Source organism: Budorcas taxicolor, chromosome 5, assembly GCF_023091745.1.
Source record: "Budorcas taxicolor isolate Tak-1 chromosome 5, Takin1.1, whole genome shotgun sequence".
Lineage (NCBI taxonomy): Eukaryota > Metazoa > Chordata > Mammalia > Artiodactyla > Bovidae > Budorcas > Budorcas taxicolor.
Genome location: NC_068914.1, coordinates 77,344,973 through 77,367,431, shown reverse-complemented (window position 1 = coordinate 77,367,431; position 22,459 = coordinate 77,344,973). Strand labels below are relative to the sequence as shown.

At 40.5% G+C, this 22,459-nt stretch overlaps 1 protein-coding gene across 1 annotated transcript in view; it reads right to left on the bottom strand.

Annotated features, from left to right (window-relative positions):
* Window positions 1-21,326: 21,326 nt before the first annotated feature.
* Window positions 21,327-22,459, bottom strand: part of RPAP3 (RNA polymerase II associated protein 3) — a 33,890-nt gene continuing 32,757 nt past the window's right edge. The window contains exon 17 of the mRNA XM_052640458.1: window positions 21,327-21,524. Coding sequence (XP_052496418.1) covers window positions 21,439-21,524 — 86 coding nt within the window. The 3' untranslated portion in view covers window positions 21,327-21,438. The remainder of the gene's footprint in view (window positions 21,525-22,459) is intronic.

The following is a 22,459-nucleotide window of genomic DNA, read 5'->3' as shown; positions in this document are numbered from 1 at the left end:
GCAGAGCTCCCTCTGGCGACCCGGTCATCTGTTCACATTGAGTGTTGCTGAGGTCCCAGGCCCTGGTGCTGCAGTGACACTAAGTCCCAGGCCTTTGAGGAGCTGCCGGAGGCCACATCCTCCTTTTGCTGAGCCTGGAAGCCTGGTGCCTCTGCACGCTCTGACTGTGTGCTCTCACTGGGAAGCAGGGTGCAGCTTCTCTATGCTCTCACCACCTCTCACCCTCTCTGCCCACCCTGGGGACAAGGCAGAAATTTATTTTTTTCTAATCTTTGAGAAATCACACCTCCCTTCAGTGTCTGGCCAGGAACTTTCATCTGCTCTTCAGAATCACTTCCCTGTTCCTTAGGGTTTAGACTTTAGAAAACACAAATTAAGAAGATTCCACACTTGTATATCTCTATTTTATTCTCATCCTTGTGCAAGAAGCACAGGACCAACTAATTTTTTAAATGCAAAAAAAAGACAGAAGGAAATTCAGGAGGGAAAAAAATCTGTTGTTACCGTAAAATATTCTTCTGTCACAACATAATGTAAGAGTTATGGTTTTGTAGTAAAATGTTTATATGTCATGATTTTTCATTCAATACACTGCTGTCTACAACTCTGCAACTAGAATTAATATAATCATCTCATACACTGCAGCCAGACCAATTTCCTAAAGGCAGATTCATCAGATTACTTCTGAACTCAAATCCCTCCAAAGGCTCCCCTTTGTCTCCAGAATATAATCCATGCTCAATCTTCTCAGCAGCAACAATGGATGCTGGAAGACAATAGAGTAGTATCTCCAAAGCACTAAAAGAAACCGTAATAAAAATTATGAAGAGAAGTGGAGTGTTAGTCACTCACTCATGCCCGACTCTGTGACCCCATGGACTGCAGCCCATCAGGCTCCTCTGTCCATGGAATTTTCCAGGCAAGTGTACTGGAGTGGGTTGCGATTTCCTTCTCCAAGGGATCTTCCTGACCCAGGGATCAAACCCGGGTCTCCTGAACTGCAGGCAGAATCTTTACCAACTGAGCCACGAGCAAAGCCTGTAAACACTGAAGAGCAACCACCCAACGTGGGGCTCAAACCCACAACCCTGGGATTAAGAGTCCCGTGCTCTACCGACTGAACTCTGCTAAATGATCATTAAAGCGCAAAACAGATTTTAAATATACGAAAATGAATCATTTTTTGCTTTTTGTTTTTACCACCCACTCTCTGTCTCTGTATAAACTACTAGAGGGTGTTCCTCAGCAGAAAGAAAATTCAACTAGGGGCCATTGTGGAAGCGGGTTACCACAATGATCTAGACCAGAAAAACAAATCTTTATCAGGTCCTGGGTTAACTATTAATAGCTTGCCTATTCATTCATTCAGCCAACATTTATGGAAACCCAAAATCTCCAGGCACTGTTCTTGGTGTGAGGATCTACTGGAGGAAAAAAGCTGTTCCTGCCACCAAGGACACTAGAATAAATTAGATGAAGGTGGAAAATGCTATGATAGGCAACTACAAAAAGAAAAGTCAAACTAAAGGTACAATGTTGGCAACCCAGTGAACCTAGAAATTGTAAAACACATTGACAATTTCCATTAGCCAGTAACTATAGTCAGAGCCTCTTGATGAGGGTGAAAGTTGGACACTGAAAAAGCTGGCTTAAAACTCAACATTCGAAAAACTAAGATTGTGGCATCCAGTGGCACCACTTCTTGGCAAATAGAAGGAGAAAACATGGAAGCTGTGACAGATTTTCTTTTCTTGGGCTGCAAAAGCACTGTGGAGAGTGACTGCAGCCATGAAATTAAAAGACGCTTGCTCCTTGGAAGGAAAGCTATGAAAAACCTAGACAGCGTCTGAGCCACCATATTAAACACGCAGCATATTAAACAGCAGAATTTTCACTTTGCCAACAAAGGTCCAGTAGTCATGTACGGATGTGAGAATTGGACTGTAAAGAAAACTGAGTGCCAAAGAATTGGTGCTTTTGAACTATGGTGTTGGAGAAGACTCTTGAGAGTCCCTTGGACAGAAAGGAGATCAAACCAGTTAATCATAAAGGAAATCAACCCTGAATATTCATTGGAAGAACTGATACTGAAACTGAAGCTCCAATACTTGGCCACCTGATGTGAAGAACTGATTCATTGGAAAAGACCCTGATGCTGGGAAAGATTGAGGGCAGGAGCAGAAGGGGGAAACAGAGGATGAGATGGTTGGATGGCATCACCGACTCAGTGGGTATGAATTTAAGCAAACTCCAGGAGAGAGTGGAGGACAGAGGAGCCTGGAGTGCAACAATCCATGGGGACACAAAGAGTCGGACATGACTTAGCAACTGGACAACAACAGTCAGTCATAAAGCACCATCAGTTACCCCTATCTCCACCCCAGCTCTACCCACGTGTTACTGAAAATAGCAACAGGGTCTAGGACTGTTCATAGCTGACCTTTGGCAATATTCTCAATCCAGCATATTAATCTGAGCTTCCATATCCATTACTGCCCCTGCAGATCTCTAGCTTGCTGTTTCTTATCATTCTTTGTGGGAGTCTATTTACCCATCCAAAAAAATCCAGACAAGCACGAAAGGCAAAATGCTGTCCTTGCACCCCTGGCTTCAGAGCCCGGCGGGGGGAGGTCCTAGAACTGCTGGTGGATGAAGGCTTAACTTTGAGACACCACTGGTGGCACTCATTGAACAATTTCCCGGTGGCAGAAAAAGAAAAACAAACTCAGAGCCACTGTGGCCTGGCTGAGCACGCAGAGCAGGCAGAGCCTGGGGAAGTCCAGGCCACAGCAGGAGCCAGGGGGCCCCTTTTTGGGAGATCCAAGTCTCCACTACTATTCCAAAAATAGGATCTAAAAAGCCAGCGGGCTCCCCAGTGGAGTGAGATTTAATTTAGATAGAGTGCAAAAGGAAGCCTGAAATCTGAACTGACAGCAGATAAAGTGCTAGTATGCTTCCTCCAGGATGTGACCCAGACTCCAAATGAGAGAAAGTGATCTCAACATCACCACATTTTTAAAGTCACTCACCACATTCCTAGCCAAAGCGCACTAGCTGCTTTGGGGCTGCTGCCTCGCTGTAGGGCTTCCCTGGTGGTGCAGACGCTTTAATGAAGAGCCTGACTCGGGCTGTAGGTAAGTGGACGGGAGCTCGGGTATGATCCGTCTGGTACTGTGATGCCAGCGAGGATCCTCGTCTCTGTGGTCTCTCCCTCAGAGTGGTTTGTTGATTTCAGTCATGGGCATAACTAGATGGATGAGGCTCATTAGCAATATCTGTTTGAACAGGTCTCACCTTAGATGTCCTTGAGGCAGCCTGCCCTCTACCTCCTCTTTCATCTCACTTATTAATTGTATTGCAGTCTTTACATTTATAGATTTGTTCCCCGTAATAATAGAACCTGACTGGCCACCTGGTGTGAAAAGCCAACTCATTGGAAAAAAGGCTGATACTGAGAAAGACTGAGGGCAGGAGTAGAAGAGGGCAACAGAGAATAAGATGGTTGGATAGCATCACCAAGTCAATGGACATGAGTTTGAGCAAATTCCAGGAGATGGTGAAGGACAGGGAAGCCTAGTGTGCTATGGTCCGCAAAGAGTCAGACACAACTTAGCAACTGAACAACAACAACAGAACACAACATTTATTATCACTTTGTTGCAAACCCAATGCCAAGCACTTTAGAGGAATTATCTCATTTAAGCCTCACTTCAACTCCACAAAGTAAGGGCTAACATTATCTCCCTTTTAAAGATGAAAAACCTAAAGTTCTGAGACTTCAGGTCATTGGTGCCAGAGCTGGAATTCAAACTCCTGGCTGTCTGACTCTTGAGCCCAAGTTCTGATGCTACACCACCTCTCCAGTCTGTAAGCATGAAGGTGGCGACCACATCATTCATTCATTCACAAATATTTATTGAACAACTACCACAGAGTATTCTAAGCTATGTGCTGGGAGTAAAACTGGCAAAGTCCCATTTGCAAGAAGCTAACATTCAAGAGGTTAGAAAATAGACAAGAAACAAATAACTAACAAATGGGAAAGAGAAACCGAAAAGTGATAAAAGCTAAGATTGCAATAAACAAAGTGAATATGCTAGCTGTGTTGAGTCACGTCCGACTCGTGACCCTATGGATTTCTCTGCAAGAATACTGGAGTGAGTTGCCATTTCCCCTCCAGGGGACCTTCCCAACCCAGAGGTGGAACCCCTGTCTCCTGCATCTCCTGCATTGCAGGCAGATTATTTAGCCCAAGCCACCGAGGAAGCCCTGTATGCTGGCTACAGATTGACTAAAGCAGGTGTGCTGCCAGGAGGGAGAGAGGGACTTCAGTCTCAGTGGGGAAGACCTCACTGGAAGCTAACCTTTGGGCTGAGACCTGCAAGATGAGGGGTGAGGACAGCACCAGGCAAAGGCTTAAGGTGTGTTCAAACAACAGAAAGGAGGCTCGTGTGGCTAAAGTGAAATGAACAAGCAGATTACACCTGATGTGGGAAGTGAGGTGTTATTGCCAGTGTAATAAAGAGCCAACTTCTCCTTTACCACTGGTTCTACAGCACTTAGTGATGTGTTCAAGGTACACATAACAGTCACTGAAGGAGAAAATAATACCCACCCCTGGGCTCTGAGGAAGGAGGGACAGGATGGTGGCTCCTGTATCCACTCAGGATGCAGCGCAGTGCTCTCCCTCCCACCTCCGCCGCCTGCCTGTGGCTGGAAATCCCAGAAACACAGAGGAAGGGAGACCTACAAATCAAAGGTCTTTCGCATTTTGTTGTGCACCTGTAATACAAGGAGTAGGAGATGGGTGTGTCATTGCTGGGTGTGTGTGTGTGCAATGCCCCTATCCACAGCCAGCACAACAGCTTCCTTTGTAGGCTACATTCCCGATCCTCTTCGATCTCTGGAGGATAAAAAGCATGGAACATATGGGAGGATGCCACTTCCCTGTGGAGGGCAGGTCTCATTTCTGGGTGGCCAATTCTACAGAGCCATGCTTGCTGCTTCCAGGAACCCCAAGTATGTGCAGCAAGGGAAGCTGGCAAAGCATGGCATCAGCCTTCCCAATGATGGGGACCATGGGCTTCAGGCAGTCCACACCTGACACTGTTTGCCTGACTTGCTTCCTTCACACTGCTTCTCTCATCTGTGATATGCTGTCTGATGAAAAAGGTTTTCTGATTATCTCCAAGGCACAGATTCACCGTGGGAAGCAAGCATGCGGGCCACTTGAAACAGTCACCTGGCACATTCTTACTTTGCTGAGAATTTTATCAGCCTATCCAGACAATGCTTCTCGTCTTCCAAGTGCTACGGGCAGATCACACATAGATACGGTCAAAGAGACACCTGACCGAGAGAGGCAGTACTCTTCTCAGGGTCAACCCAAAGTGTGACTGTGACCTAAGCAAACTTTGAGATCCACGCTCTACATCTTTGCCATTTTTTCCTACCTTTCTCACCCCCACCCCACCCCTTTGTGTTGCCATGCTGTGTGGAAAGACAGCGTATCTGTAGGAGCAGCACTGATTTCGAAATCCAGCCTTACTAACAGAGTGACCTCAGGCAAGTACCTAACCTCTGTGCGCCCCAGTGCGCCAGTCTCTAAAATTAAGAGAACAGTGTTGAAAAAAATTGAAATGCAAAAAGGCCCAGAACCCCTAGCTCTGTATCTGGCACATACCCAGTACTAAACCTTTCCCTAAAACCAAACACCCATCCCCTTGGCTCCCTAAGGACACTGGCTATCCCAGATGGAAGATGCTCACAAGTACATTCTCATGAAGATGCTAATATGCAATAAATTTTTTAAAGTTTTTTTAATATTTAGTTTGGCTGCACTGGGTCTTAGTTGCAGCACTGAGGACCTTTGATCTTTAGTTGCAGGGCATGTGGGATCCAGTTCCCTGACCAGGGACCGAACCTAGCCCCCTAGTGCAGAGTCTTAGCCACTGGACCACCAGGGAAGTCCCCAGTAACAATCTTATGTGTTTCTTTTCCCCAGGATTTCTGTGTTCCAGCCAGCAAATCTGAATCCAAAGCAAAGAATTTCTAGGTCAGAGCTTTCAGGCCATGTGATCGTATTGGCAGAGGGTAAGAGAGCCTTCTCCGTACTATAGCGTATCACCCAATACCAAGCCTGCAGGACAAGCTAACCAGGGCTGTAGTTTGTGAGTTTACCATCCCCCCTCCCCATGCCCTCTTCTTCATGGTGCTGCTGTAGTTCATCCAAACAGAAGGGGCTGATGGAGGAAAACCACATAAATCTTCGCCAGTCAAATTTTAGACAAAGCAAACTTTACTGACTCTTGAAGAGAGACCAAAAATAGATTAACTCAGAAAAAAAAAAAAAAGAAAGTCTGCTCGTGCAGTTCTACGGCTGGATGCACGTCAACATCGACTCTCGTAAGCGCTGTGAAAGTCTAGCCTGCTCTCACACAGCTAACCAGCCAGGATGTGCCCTCTTTCAAGTCCCTCTCCCTTCACATCGCCTCTTCTCTCTCTCTCTGGAAAGCTCTTATCACCCTTTCTGCACCTGGCAAAAGCCTATTCATCTTTGCAGGGCTTGCTCAAAAGCCATCTACTCTGTAAAGCTTTTCAAAAAAGAAAGACCTTCATCCAACCATCCAGCAAAATTAGTCACACAGTTCTTTATCTCCTAATGTTTTGTTCCTGCCTTTGGCGTAAGGCTTGCCCCAGTTTATTCGCACGCCATGTTGCAGTGGAGTTAGTGGTTTGTGCTTTGTCTCCCCACCAGGCTGTGAGCAATTAGATGGCGAGAGCCCTGCCTTATTCGTGCTTGTATTCCTGGTATCAGGCACTGTGCCTGGCATGTAAATGTGCCCTCAGTAAACTTTGGTGGAATCAAATTTATTAACTTTGGGGAAGGACTGGATCTCCTCAAGGTTCCGTCTCCTCCTTTATAGGAGATGACAAAGATGTCTATAGCAAAATGTCAGTATTCAGATTCAGTGATATGTCTGATGTGAAATATTGTCTTGCACAGAACACAAACCCTTGTACATAATTAGCTCACCAGGAGCTGACTAAATTCATCCATTCAATAAAAATTATTTAGATAATGTCTCCCCAGTGAATCTCAGTAAATACAAGAAGCAATGACCCTGATCTCATGGAGTTTATATCTCAGAGGGAGAAGACAGCTGATGACCAGTACAAAAATAAATATACAAGAAAATACCACTGATAAAACACTTTGAAGAAAATTAAACAGAGTGTTAATACAGAAAGTGATTTGGACAAGGGAGGTGGTGGAAAAGGCTTCCTCTAGGAGGTGATGTTTAAGCTGGACTCCACATGACAAAAAAAAAAAAAAACTGGAATAAGAGCGCTCTGGGCTCTCCAATGGCAAGTTCATACCCTGAAACAGATATGAGATACAAGTACAGAAGGAGGAAAATGAGCTAAGTATGATGAGAGAATTTTCACTTACAAGAGGAGCAGAGGCATGAGGTTGAAGAGTGAGGTTGGAGAGACAGGTACAGGGTAGATTATTTGAGGACTTAACACACTAGGAAAAGGAATTCATATTTTATCCAAAGTGCAATGAAAAATGTTTTAGAATTTCTTTTTTTCAAATTTTAAACTTTTTATTTTGTGTTGGGGTATAGATGATTAACGATGCTGTGGTTGTTTCAGGTGAATGGTGAAGGGACTCAGCCATACATATATACATATCCTTCTCCTCCCAAACCCCTTTCCCATCCAGGCTGGCACATAACATTGAGTAGAGTTTCACGTGCTATACAATAGGTCTTTGTTGGTTATCATTCTGAATATAGCAGCGTGTATATGACCATCCCAAACTCCCTAACTGTCCCGTGCCCCTCTGGCAACCATAAGTTATTTTCTAAGTCTGTGTGTCTCTTTCCGTTTTGTAAGTAAGTTCATGTGTATCATTTCTTTAATCAGAGTAGTGATGTGCAGTGATTGATGTTTTGAAAAGTTCACTCTAACAAATGCTTGCTCCTGACTGTAGTAGTCTAGGAAAGAGATGCTGGCTTGACCTTGGCTGATGGAAGTGAAGACGGAGAGGAAAGGATTTGAATCTGTTTCAGAGGTACAGCTGAGGATGACTGAAGAAGATTAGGGACGGTAAGGAACCAAGCCTGATGTGGAGATTTTGACTTGCTTCTGAGGTTAAGCTTGAAAATGCAGAAAATGTTTTAAAACAATTAGCAGTAAATATACTTTCCCCTAGTCCTCCTGGGAAGTACAATTAAAAATCCTGGGCATTACTTATAAACCAAACATAAGAAGACTCTAAAAAGCAGAGAGAAGGCAAATCAACTTGGGACTTTAGGACCCAAAAAAATAAAGTGGTAAATACCCTGGCCTTGAGGATAGCAATACAGGGGTTGCAGACTGAAAAAAAGCCCCCCAAAAGTCTGCTCTTTCTAACCAAATGACTAGGAAAGGAACAGCCAAGCAAGACAGAAACTTTTAGATAATAACTGTTCTACTCCAGGCAAATGCTGCAGAAAAATTTGTGGCTCCACTCGTCCACACCAGCAAAACCCAAGCAGGCAGTCTAGGCTCCCACCCTCTTAAGGCTCTCATGAGGAGCTCCAATACCCAAGGAGCTGGCATAAGAAAAGTCCAAGTAAGAAGCCAGGAATTTTACCCCCACTGGCCAGTAACAAACACCCCAACCCTCATGGTATTAATAGAGATCCCATGGAATAAACAGAAATCTACACTTAGCTAATGATAAGAGGTACGCATCCCCCTCCCCACTAGAATGGTGTCAGAGGAGGAGGAGGAGGCCTGATGGAAAATCAGAACTTTCATCAACACCCAGCAATAAAAATTCTGCCCTCACCACAGCGTCAGTGTACCTCACCACAGCGTCAGTGTAGACCATAAGGGGAAACAACACTGTCATCTCCACCCATCAGTAAGGAGAAACCCTCACCCTCACCCCGCCAGTTAGGAGATTGAGTGGAGAACACAGATTCCTACCTCCACCTGACAGCAGCCAGGTGGTGACGTCCCTCCCCATCCCCACCCCCACCCCCACCCACTCCTGCTGCCAGAGAAGGGTCAGATTAAATCAGTTTTTAAAATAAGGATTAAATAAGGTCTAGAATCTCACACTTCATATGAAAATATCCAGGTTTCAATAAAATAATTCACCATACAAAAAAATTGGAAGCACTCAAATTGAATGAAAGAAAAAAAATAGATGCTAAACCCAAAATGACAAAGATATTAATATGACCTGACAAAGATTTTAAAGCAGCTACAAATATACTTCAAACAAATAAAAATGGGAAATAAAAGATACAAAGAAAAACCAAATGGAAATTTTGGAGCTGAAAAATACAATAACTGATATAAAAATCTCAGTGGATGAGCTTAACAACAAAAAGAGAAAACATAGGACAGAAAGAGTGAAGTGAAAGACAGAACATTAGAAATTACCCAACTTGAAAAACAGACAATAGAGACCAAAAAAAGTATCAAAGTTCTATAGGATTTTTTTTTAATATCTAACATTTATGTAATTTGAGTCTCACAAGGCAAGTAGGAAAATCGCAGGGCTGAAAATGTACTCAAGAGAAATCATGGATAAAAACTTCCTAAACTTTCCAGGAGAAAAAGACCTACAGGTTTAAGAATAAAGTCCAAACAGTATAAACCTGAAGAAATCCATACCAAGACACATCATAATTAAACTTCCGAAAACTAAAAAACAGAGAAACTCGTGAAAACAGCCAGGAAAAAATGACATCTCACCTACAGGAAAACGACAATGACAGCAGGTTTCTTATCATAAATCATGGAGGCTAGAGGACATGGCATTACATTTTCCAGTGACAAAAGAACTGTCAACCAAGAATCACGCATCCAGTTAAAATATTCTTCATCAATGACATAGATATCTAAAGTTTCTGAGATGAAGGAAAGCTAAAGTCTCACCAGGGACCTACACAAAAAGAATAGCTAAAGAAATTTTCTCTAAACAGAAAGAAAACAATACAAGGAAGACTCTTGGAATTTTAGGGAACTAAGTAAATATAACAGGCTTTCCTCCACTTGAGTTTTCTAAATAATGTTTGAAGGTTGAAGCAGAATTTATAACATTGTCTGAGGACAACGTATATAGAGAGGAAATACTATATGTAAAGGAAATACGAATAGGGAAAGATACAGGGACAAAAAGAGAGGTAAGTTTTCTATACTTCACTTGAACTGGTAAAATGACAACACCAGTAGACTGCAATAAGTTAGGTGTATACATAATATAATACTTAGAGCAACCAATAAAAAGCTATATTTAAAGATATATTTTTAAAAGATAAAATAGAATTTAAAAATATTTTCCAGAAGCACACAGGAAGGTGAGGGGGAAAAAGAAATGAGAAACAATATAACAAAAAGAAAACAAACAAAAATAAAATAAAATGCTAGACTTATGTCCTAACATATTGATAATTACATTAAATATAAATGGCCTACATATACAAATTAAAAACAGAGGTTAGCAGGTTCGATTATAAACCATGACCTAGCTATATGCTGTCTACAAGAAACTCACTTCAAGTATAACGATATAAGGTTGAAAGTAAAAAGATGAAAAAATACACATCATGCAAACATGAATCAAAGAAATGCAGGAGTGGCTACATTATTATCAAGCAAAGTGAATCTCAGCACAAAGAAAATTACTAGAAACAAGAAGGGACATTACATAATGACAAAGGGATCAATCCACCAAGAAGACATACCAATCCTGAATGGATACACACCAACAGCAGAGCTACAAACTGCATGAAGCAAAAGCTGATAGAACTGAAATGAGAAATTCACACATCCACAATTATAGTTAAGAGACTTCAACATTCCTCTCAAAAACTGAGAAAACATCTAGGCAAAAAAGCAGCAAAGACATAGAAACACTCAATGCCATCAAACAACAGACTGACATCTGTAAAATCCACCACCACCCAACAACAGCAGAATTCATAGTTTTTTCTCAAGTTCTCACAAATCATTTACCATTTTCTGGGCCATAAAACAAACCTCAACACATTTAAAATAATAAGGATAATAAAAGAATACTACAAACAACTCTATGCACACAAATTTGATAACTTAGAAACTGATCAATACCGCAAAAAACAATACTTAGTCAGACACGACTGAAGTGACTTAGCAGCAACAGCAGCAGCAATATTATCATCACTAAGTACATCACTAAATATTAAATAGATCATTCGAATAGCTCTATAATATTAAGGAAATTTAAACTCCCCAAAAATACATCTCCAGGCCTAGATTGTTTCACTGGAGAATTTGATCCAAAATTTGAAGAACTAGTACCACTTGTACACAATCTCTTCCAGAAAATAGAAGAAAGAACATTTTCCAATTCATTTTCTGTTTAGTATTACCCTAGTACAAAACCAAAGACGGAGAATGAAAAAGAAAGAAAGAAAAGGAAGGAAGGAAAGAAAGGAGAGAGGGAGGGAGAAAAGGAAACTACAGGTCAACATTCCTTATGAATATAGATGTAAAAAAATTAACAAAATATTAGGGAGTAGAATTCAGCATTATCTAAAAAGAATTCTATACTATGACCTCTATACTATGACCCAGTGGGATTTATCCCAGGGATGGAAGTCTAGTTTAGCATTTGAAAGTGAATCAATATGATCCACCATATTAAAAAGCTAATAGAAAAAAAAATTACATGATCTTATCAATAGTGCACCAAAAAAAGTACTTGAAAAAATTTAACTATCCTTGATTAAAAATTTAAAAAAACAGAAAAATAGAAATAAAATGCACTTTCTTTAACTTGATAAAGACCTTACTTAGTAAGGTATTTCCATGCTCCTTCATGGAAATCCTTTTTATAATTCTCTCCATCTTCATCTTTCAAAAATTTGCTGATATCTTATTTCCTAATGTTGCCTTTCTTTTTTTTGCTGTTCTGATTTATCTATTTATAATCCTATACTATCATTTTAGTAGGATTTGAAGAGAGAGGGAAAAATTATGGTGCTTAATCCATCCTCTTTATCCAAAAGTTCCTACTCATCCTTTTAATTACCACCTCCCTCTGAGCAGTCCTCTTGCTGACCACAGTAATCTCTTACTCCTAATTAACATATAACTGTCTTCAGTTTCATTCTTACTAACTTTGTGGGTCCATATCTAGGTTTTAAGCTTTTTAAAGCAAATAATGGCTTTTAACATTTCTATTTCCCCATAGAACATCTGGTACAGTATTAAGTGTTCACTATTTGATTAATAAAAATAAGTAGATTCATTTTATGAACTTATAACCCAGTTTCTATAATTCAGATTTTATTTTTTATTAATGTTTCAGTATGGTGGATCAATGAACATATTACATCATGGACTTCACAATGTACCACCCTATTACACATGACAACTTACAGAAGAAGGTGTAAGAGGTCACATTCAAGTCCCAAAATGAAAAGCACACTGCCATCTCCTGGATCAAATCTAATAAGGCAGCCCTTGAAAAAACGAATACAGCTCGGAGTAAAAACCAGATCTACGGGAAGTAACTACACATGAAAATGAGACTCTGCTTTCCTTGTAACAAATGTTAAGGATAATTAAAATCAATATTGGTCCCTATAATAATGAAAATCTTAGTCCTGAATTCAGGTAGTGTACAGCTAGTTAAGGTGACCTGTTAAAACTGCCTTCCAAGTTCCTCTAAGGAGCCTCACTCCCTTGTATGATTTTCTCTTTTCAAAAATGTCCTGGATTCAAAATTCTTCGGTGGCCACTGTTGTCACGTGGTCGGTCAGAGAAAAGTTTGTTCTTCTTTTCTCTGTCAGAAGCAATGGCAGATTAAACGTAATGAAAAATGAGATGGTAAACATGCAGTGCAACCTGACTGTAGCATTTCAGACTGCAGGCTGGAGATTTTTCCAGACACTATACAGCCACATTTTGACTGACGGACTCTGATTACCCAACAGGCTTCCTTGGACGAGAGAAGCGATAGGGTGAGTCAAAGCGCAAAGTCCAGTCCCAGGTACGCAGTGTAACAGACAAAATCAAAGTAAAAATAAAGCCAAAATTTGAGGACACGCAAGCATTTCTGCATTCTTGTGTGTTTCCTGGATTTTCTTTTCCCTTCGGGAAGATTCTCCCATTTTTCTGGGAAACACAACTGGGGTTTTGGCCAAGCAGATGTAAGGTAAGTTCTTACCCACTCTTTCGGGGAAGTCCAGAAAGTAGGAATGCTACAAGTGCAAGGGCAGAGGCTGCCGGCTGAGACACTGAGCCTTTAACTGTGAAGCTCATCTTCACAGAAAACTGTAACCTCTGCAGAGACTGTGAGGTTTGCTCACAAACTGTGAGGTTTACAAATCTCTTTCACCTGACTCAGAAGGGGCCCCCGTGCAAAGCAGCAGTGGACTTCACAGGCAGGGTTACCTGTTCCCTTTTCTGTCCCCTGATGCCCCGATGACATCCTCAAGTGTGGCAACATTTCGTTAAACTCTACATTCCAGTGTCACCTGAGTTTGGGAAACTAACGGAGAAGCGCGTGCCCACACACTGGGTAAGCTGGCCTGGGGAGGAGCAGAAGCTGGAGGGAGACTGGGAGATGGCCAGAGAAACCTGCTGCAGTCATACAGAAACGAGCTGACCAGCAGTCAGGGGGCACTTGTGCATGTGTGAGCACTCCCTGGGTTGGGTGTTACTGGAACCCAACAAAAGGCTTCCACTGACATAGGGAGGCAGCTCAGGCTATGTTTGGGAGCATCAGAGTGATGAATGACCCCCTAGAGCTGGATCCCTGGTGATAACACATAAGTCAATTTGAGCGTGGTACCCTCTCTGGATTCTGCATCTTGGGGGGCTTCAGATGGCCCTGCTGTTTGATCTGCACAAGGGCTAAAAGCATATGGAGGCTACTTTATAGCATCCTCACCCTCCACTAACCTCAGCCTAATCGTTACTGAGGTTACAATAACCAGAGCTGTCAGGAGTGCCTTGCACTGAACCAACTCAGGAGACTGCTCACCCTGGAGACCCATGGATACTCTTATCAAGTTGTGATCCCGGGACCTCAGCTTCTCCAGGCCCCACTCAAAGCTCTGAGCCTGTGGGAGGTGGCAGGCTCCTTACCTTCCTCTTCTCCTCCATTTCCCCAGTTAGATCACCTTTTTCACTTCCAGATAACTAAACTCCACATTGACTTTGGTCTCCCAAGGCCTGCCTTTGGATTTTTTTCAGAATCCTCTTCTCCAAGGCATGAGGATGGCATGAGTTTTAATCACATAAAATTATCCCTGCTAATGGACCAATTAGCTCAAATTCAAATTATTATCATGCCTGGGCCAAGTAAAACTGTCTCCAAGACGTCTAGAAAAGATTATCCAGGCATTACAGGGAGGCAGTGGGGAGATGTAACCAGCAAGGGGCCCTCTGTCACCAATACAGGGCCAGAGCCAAGGACATGATCAAGTTTATAACCAAGCAGAGCTTCCACTCCTGCCAGACTCTCTAGATAACAGTGTTTGGTCTTGAATTGTAGGTTCCTGGCACTAAAATCAGACCAGTAGCTGGAGAAACAGATTGGCACATCAGTGGTCTCTATTTATTGCTGGCTAATAAATGGATCTGAGTACTTTCCTTTGGTTTTCCTGCCATCCTAATAAAGTACCACCTGCCCCATGAGCAGTAACTAATCACAAAGAATTCCAGGATGTTTAGCACTCACAGAAGGCTTGGTTCAAAGAGTAGAAAAGAGGATGAAACATGCTATAACCTTTGGGGTATTAGACCAACGACCACAGAACAATGACAACTTCTTGGTCTCAGTCTGGCCTTTTGCCACTGCAAATGCACTCCTTTACCGTAATTCAGAATCTGCCTTGAATTCATCATTATTACGGTTTTTGCTCTGATGTTACAGAACATATATATTCAAGGATTCCAGTGAGACTAAACCGCAAAATCACTACATCTTATTACTTTAATGGACTCTGTAAATACCAAAAGGATTGGTGATGGAAACAGAGAGGCAGGGGAAAAAAAGAGAAACAGGTATCCCTGTATGCCACAACTTAAAGCAGACTTGAGTACCACATACAGTCACTGCCATTTCCCACCCATCACACGTGCGTGTAAACACACATACGAACATGCACCACCACCCAACCCTGTCCCAAGGAAAGAGACATTTCTGTACACTTCTTTCTGACCGCATTTTCACGACATCTCCTCTTCAAAGTCCAGTCTGATATTTATTTTAGATACAGGTCCCATGCACTAAAGTATTGAAGGAAGGATACCTTTCCACACACCCTACCAATTTTATGAAACTGGAAAAGGGGACTCGGCTTGGTGTAAGAAGGTGGGCTTTCCGATGTGGTCAGTATACGACACTGTGGTGTGTGAAAAATAGGTAAAGGGGGTCAACTGAATGATGACAGATGGAAACTAAAATTTTGGTGGTGAGCACACATTATAGTGTATATAGAAGTAGAAATATAACGTTATACACATAAAACATATAATGTTACATATAAACCAAAGTTACCTCAATAAAAAATAAACTTTCATTTTGATTCCATCAGAATGCTTTCTGCCACATACATGCTATTTTCTGAACATCCTGTGGGCAACAGTAATACCAAAGAAATCCGCCTGCCAGCCTGTCCCTTCCCTGGTCCTGCTTTTGCATTATCATGAAGATTGTTCGGCCGTGACTGCAGTGTAGAAGGAAGAGCATGAGTGTCTAAGTCAGTCTAACTTCTGCTGGATTCCCCGCTTCACAGGACCGCCTACCTCTGTGGGCATGCTTTTAGGGTGAAGTGAGATGATATATCCAAAGCCCTAGTACAGTACACAGCACATAATAGACTGCATACAAACAGCAGCTTAATATTATCACTAAACTTTTTTGAACTGTTAGGACCAAAAAGAGAGTTCCACGTGAGACAAAATTCCTATTCTCTTTCCACACTTGTTAAGTATTCAAAAAATGTTTGCAGGTAGATTTTTAAACACAATTCTATAAAAGAGAATTGAAATAATCCCCATCGATGATAAAAAGGTCTTTAACATTCAACAAATGCTTTGAGCCAAACTTAAAAGGCTCTTCATCTGGATTCTTCAGCTCAATTCTATAGTGTTTGAATTCATTCATTCACTTATTTGACAAATATTTATTAACTTCCTGTTATGAGACAAGTAATGTGCTGTGCAAACCATCTCTTGAAAATACATTGCAGGTTTATACCCCACTGGTATGGATACCTTCTAGTTCCCACTGAGCCCATGCTCAAAGGTTTGTGATGTAAAAGTTTACTCAGTGAAGTCCCTGTCATTACTGGATCCCACGTGAAGAGACCTACTAGAGGTTTCCGGAACCAGCATTGAGTTCTGAGTTCTATCATTACTCACAGGACTTTGAGCAAATAATTTAACCTAAGTGCTGCCCTAAATATCTCAAAGGACAGTTTCAAGGGTCACATAGGACCAACCAAGTGTCAAGAAAACTATACATCACACTGTCGTGATAAATTCTTTATTATCTTCTCTCTTGCCCTGGTTCTTTAAGACAAAATTTCAGATGTATTCTAAACAGTGCTACAAATTCCATTCTGCTACATGATTAATGAAAAGATTGAGTCATTACCCCTGTGTGTTTTCACCATTCTGGCTATAGAATGGTTGTTTCTTTTTTAAACTCTTTTGTATATCAAATTAATTCAGAATCACTTTTGCGTGGTGTTTGTGAACAATACACAGCGACTCTCGCCAGCTCTGCTGGCCTTTCAGTCAGTGAGCTGTTTATCCAGCACTGTGCTCTGCTCTGTGCAAACAGGCCTCCACATGGAGACAGCAAGCAACTCAGGAGACTCGTTAGTGAAAGACAACAAGACAACCAGACAGGGCTTGGAAGAGTGATGTATTTCAGTAGTGTATTAGCAGCTGAGAATCTTTTATTACTGATGACATTTTTACATACTTTTCAGTATTTGTTATTTCTAAACTCAACCTTTATTAAGCTGCTCATTTTATCCTGATTTCATCTGCCCCACACTACCCAAGGGATGTCCTTGGTTTCATGAAACATTTTCTTCCCATTATCAGCCTCAAGGTCATCATCAATTATGTTCATTTTGATGGTCTTAAATGTCATCAGTAAAGCAAGTGGTAAGTAAATTAAACTAGACAGCAAGAACTCAGACTTTTATCTTCCTCATTTACACTATTCCCCAAAGAGATAATAAACAAAAGAAGGATTATAATGAGGCCTAAATTTAGTTTTATCCATGTTGACTGCATGACCACCTATCTGTTCCCTTTGATTTTTTTCCTCTGATCCCTCAAGCTGATTATTTCAAAACATCTAGTTTAAATGCTGCAAGGTCATTACATAAAATGATCTACTAGAGTGTTCTCCCTGCAACCTCACCTGTGTGAGCGGGTCTGGGTTTGCTGTGCCATTAGAAAACTGCTGGCCATTAGAAAATTGCTGAATCACAGCCATTTCTGTTCTGTCATTTCACTATCCATCACCTACTCAAGGCAGGTAGTGTGTCGTCACCCCTCCCCTACCTAGCCAGAGCCCACCAGTTCCTCAAGACCCACTCAGACCCCACCTCCTCCCTGCAGCTTTCCCTGCTGCCGACATCTGCAGCTCCAGAACCATCCGTCATATTCCTCTACTGGCTTTTCATCACCCTCGGTCCTACTGTTTTTGCAGCTGTCAGCACGGTGCCAGTCACCAACTGCCAAAGCAGTCGATCCCATGAGCCACGAGGGGACTGCCTATCTCCCAGAAAAGTCAACCCAAACTGAAGGGGCCTCATCTTCTTAAATAAGCTGCCCCCAACTCTGGATCCTGGGATAGGAAGAGCCAGGGCGAACAAGGAGGCCAAACCCTATGCAGGCCCTCTGCACTGTTAACCACAGACCCCACAAGAGTCACATCTAGTGGGGCATACATAGATTATTAATATTTAGGAAATACAATTACCCAGGGTAATAGTTACCCAGAGGCCTTTTTTGCTTCAACTCCACAATAAGCATCAGTTACTGAAGGTTTCCAGAGTACCGAAGTGCTCAAGCAGGAACAGCCATTTTCAAAAGAGAGATTAAGGAGTTCTGCCTCCTCACCACTGCCAGGTTGGGATTAGAAGGTCACAAAGACTGCTATGAAAAATAAAAGATGTCACTCATCATGTTAAATGTCTTATGGCAAGATGGGCTGATGCTGGGGCTGAGTTAAAGTGAAGCTATCCATCTTCACATTTCAAGGGCAAATAATTGAATTGTTAAACCTATATAAGCGCAATAAAACAATTAAATTAACACGGATTTTTTAATCAAGTGCTTCTGTTGGTCCAAATTATTATTGATTTTGATCCATCTAATTTGGGGTTAACCTGTATCTGTATAGCTCATTTTTCTTCTACTTTCCAAGTGATTTCTGTGAAAGAGATGTGAATAGTGTGCTTCTCCAGTGAATTAGAAGTTTTTCTTTCTTTTTTAATGCCATCTGCTTTATAACTCACTGCAGGAAAACAACTGACTCTCTCATCTCTTTTTCAAAAGCAAAAGCTCCTGAAAGTCTATCTCCCACCTTTTCAGATTTGTAAAAGCATGAAAACATGATTTCTTTAAGAACATCTGTGAAGATTAGTGGTAGCAAATTGTCTGCTATCATAATCAGTCAGTAGCAAACCCCCCCTCAAAAAAAAACAGGAGATAGTATGTAGTAAACTAAATGGACAGCTTCTTTGTGGAGTTTGTGTCAACATCACGGAAGCTTACTAAGGAAAAACCCAGTATTTAGCAGATATGATATATCTGTAGCTTCGAAGAGCCAGGACTAAATGACAGTCTTGCATTAAATAACCACAGTGAGAAAAGAAATGCACTAACTCAAACCTAATCTGGCAGAAAGGTGGTAATAATCTAGGCTGATCCATCCATAAATGTTAACCGAGCATCTGCCATGGACAAAGCCAATGTTAGCACTAAGGACGTACAAGACAGTGTCATGACCTTCAAAGCAGCTTCAAAATCTAGTATGGGGTCAGGATGTACATACATGAAAAATTAACAAATAAGAAACAAGTAAAAGAAGGATGTACCCAATCAAATTCTAACTCTATGCCATACATCAGCCCTGATGGTATATAGAATTGCTTATGATCCCCAGGGCAAGTCAAGGGGCTCTAATATGTTACATGACCTTCACCTCTGTTGATCCCTCTGCCAGGACCCTCTCCCTCCCATCATGCACCTGGACCATCGTTCCCATAGCTCAAGTCTCATATAAAACGCTGCCTCCTCCTACCCTGTTTCACCCAATCTGATTCAGAGCTGCACCCTCCATGCTCCCCAGTGCCCTCTCCAAACTGTATCAGAGCACTCATGACACTATACCATAAATGCTAATTTATCTAACTCCCCAGCTACACTGAGTTACCGGAGGGCAGAAATTGTGCCTGTGTTTCACCCAGCACTTAGTCACCTTCCAGCGCAATGGATTCTCAAGGAATGTTTGAATGGAAGTGAATGAATACCACCAATCCCTGTGGATCCCCCCTCCTTAATAAACCTTAAACTCATCCTGTCTTCCATTCCTGTGCACCAGCCAGTATAGAATGACAGCTGAGCAAGAAACCTCTGGGTAAAGACCACCTATTACCAAGTAACCATGGGCAAGTCACACAACCTATATATGCCTCAATTTACTCAATCTGTAAATTAGAGATAACAGAACCTATCTCCTAAGGTTGCTGAGGATTTAAATGAAAAAAAAAAAAAAAAAAGACATAAACCCCTAATGTCAGGCAAATAAGTACTTCATGTTATCCACTATTATTAGTTCAAACGTTATTCATCTCCTATATTCCTCTAATTGGTCTGTTTCCAGCCACACCATCACTGCAATCCACCCCTCATCACTGCTACCAGAATGATCTTAAAAATCAAAACACATGTCACTCCCTTGCTTAAAACCCTTCACTAGTTCCTCATCACTTTCAGAAAACTGGCTTATTTTGTCACTTCATGAAAGGCCCTTCATAATCTGACTCCCACTCCCTCAACCATCTCCCCACAGCCAAGCCTCGCAAGCACCCTCCTGCATGCAAATCTCAGCAAAATCATTTTCTTACTAATGACTTAAGAAAAACTCAAGTCATTTAAAATTCATTACATAGCTTATGTATAAACTTATGTATAAGCAATACTTTATGGCTAAACTTCATTACCTATTTATATATCACAGCAAGACTATACATTTAGCAACATATATAAACTCCAAGTATGTTGTAAAACATTGAGCTATATAAACTATGATCATCTTAGTAAGTTATACCATGAACTGGGGAAATTATCTCTTTTAAACAGATTGATTATTCCTCAAGTAATTACAAGCATAATAATATGTATGCTACAACAAAAATAAAGTCTTAAATTTGACTGTCTTGTTGATGCTAACAGCAGCTATAGGATGGTGCCCAGAGGTCTCTAATTTGATTTTAGCAATATTTACAGGATGCCCAAAATTTGCTAGGTTGCTAGTTTGAATATTTACTAAAATTGATTCTTGCCATCAGTTCCATTAAATTTTATAAATATCAAGTGAGCACCTAGCTTTATGCAAAGGACTGGGCCAGGTACCATGCAGAACAAGGATAAGTAGAACATTAGCCCAGATTTCAAAAGTTCACAGTCACCACACTCGCATGAACCATTTACACACAAGCTATACGCTAACTACTACCTGAAAATTCCAAGTGTTCAAACGTTTCCACCTTGCTTTAGACTATCTGTCTTATATTTGACATATAACATGGATATCATGTGGGAAAAAAACTGTAGCATTAAAATTTAAGGATGCTGTGACTCTCCAAGTAATCTTTTATTAAAAAGTCTAAATAATAAAGTCATCCTTCAAAATAAACACTAAAAATACACATCCTGCAACTAAGCAATTTTATGTTAGTGAACTGGCACAATGATATGAAACCATTTTATAATGAAACAACATGATTATCTACCTAATTCTCTATATATAAACATAATTTTATTATATGCTTATGAAGCAACCTTAACATGTGGTTACAAAAACTCATAAAAATATAAAAATAATGTAACATGAGGCACTGAAGAATACATCTAAACATTTCAAGTGACTTACAAAATAGAATACTGATCTTTACAAGTATACCTCATTATTTATATTTTTATTTTCAGAAAAAACTTATAAATAGTTCACTTAAGTATATTTATCACTAGTTAAGCACAATTCACTTTACAGTTAATTAGCTTATGTCCAAAAACAGTTCTTTTTCTGTATGATTTAATTTTCTTAAAAAGCAAAACACTTAATTTCAGTAGAAAATTTACATATGAAATTTAAAGAGGCAATAATTTCAGCAAAAATGGAAATCAACCACCATATCTTTTCTTGAGTTCTTCAACAGAGTTATCATTCAATCCTGATTTGTCTATGTGATTGAATAATACACGTGTAACTGAAAAAGAAAAAAATTTCATTTGAATCTCCATTTTCTCCAAAGTAAAGCAAAAATTAAAAGGAATAATCAAGTCTGTTAAATACTTTTTACATTTTAAAGCAATCATTAGGGTTATTTGTAAATTCTAATTCAGATATTTAAAGAGCCAACCTGAGAACAGAAAATTATACAGCAACCCAATGATGCTTCCTGCCACCATATTTTGCTTTAGCAATAAACAATTTTCCCTATATCCTTAATGACATGAACTTTGCAGATTAAACATAATTCATTCTGTAGTACCTTAAAGACTTTTGCCCTGTATAACAAGTATACTTTTATTTACTTAATATTCCAATTAACTGTTTTTCAAACCTGAAATCATTTTATTTTAAAATAAAATTTTTTATCACTACTATAAATAGAAAATTAGCAGCAATATCCACAAAAATCATGTTTGATGGGCAAGCTATGTATTTTTAAAATATATAATAAAATATATAACAATTAAAAGTTAAAAATAAGATTTCCTTATGAGTCATATAAAATCTTTATTTTTCATACCAGTGAACTGTCCACAGTTAACATTTTGGAAAACACTGCTAGGAGTTCATACTATATCCCTCAACATTAAAACTAGCTAACAGTTGTTACTAATAACAATGATAATAAAAGACAATAGCTACTATTTATTGAATATTTAGTTACATGCTAGGAACTATTCTAAATGCTTCCATGTTTAACCTAGCAGAGAGTGGTGATCCAACCAAGACAGTAGTATTGGTAGGCCAGTTTGGAGAACCAACTCACATTCTTTGACTACACTTCAAGTAACCACATCATAGTGACAAGAAATCCATTCAGTCAAGCACTCATACTAAGGCTTTCATGTACTAAGCACTATTCTAATACCCTGAGACCTAGAGAACAAGGTAGATAAAGTTCCTGCTGTC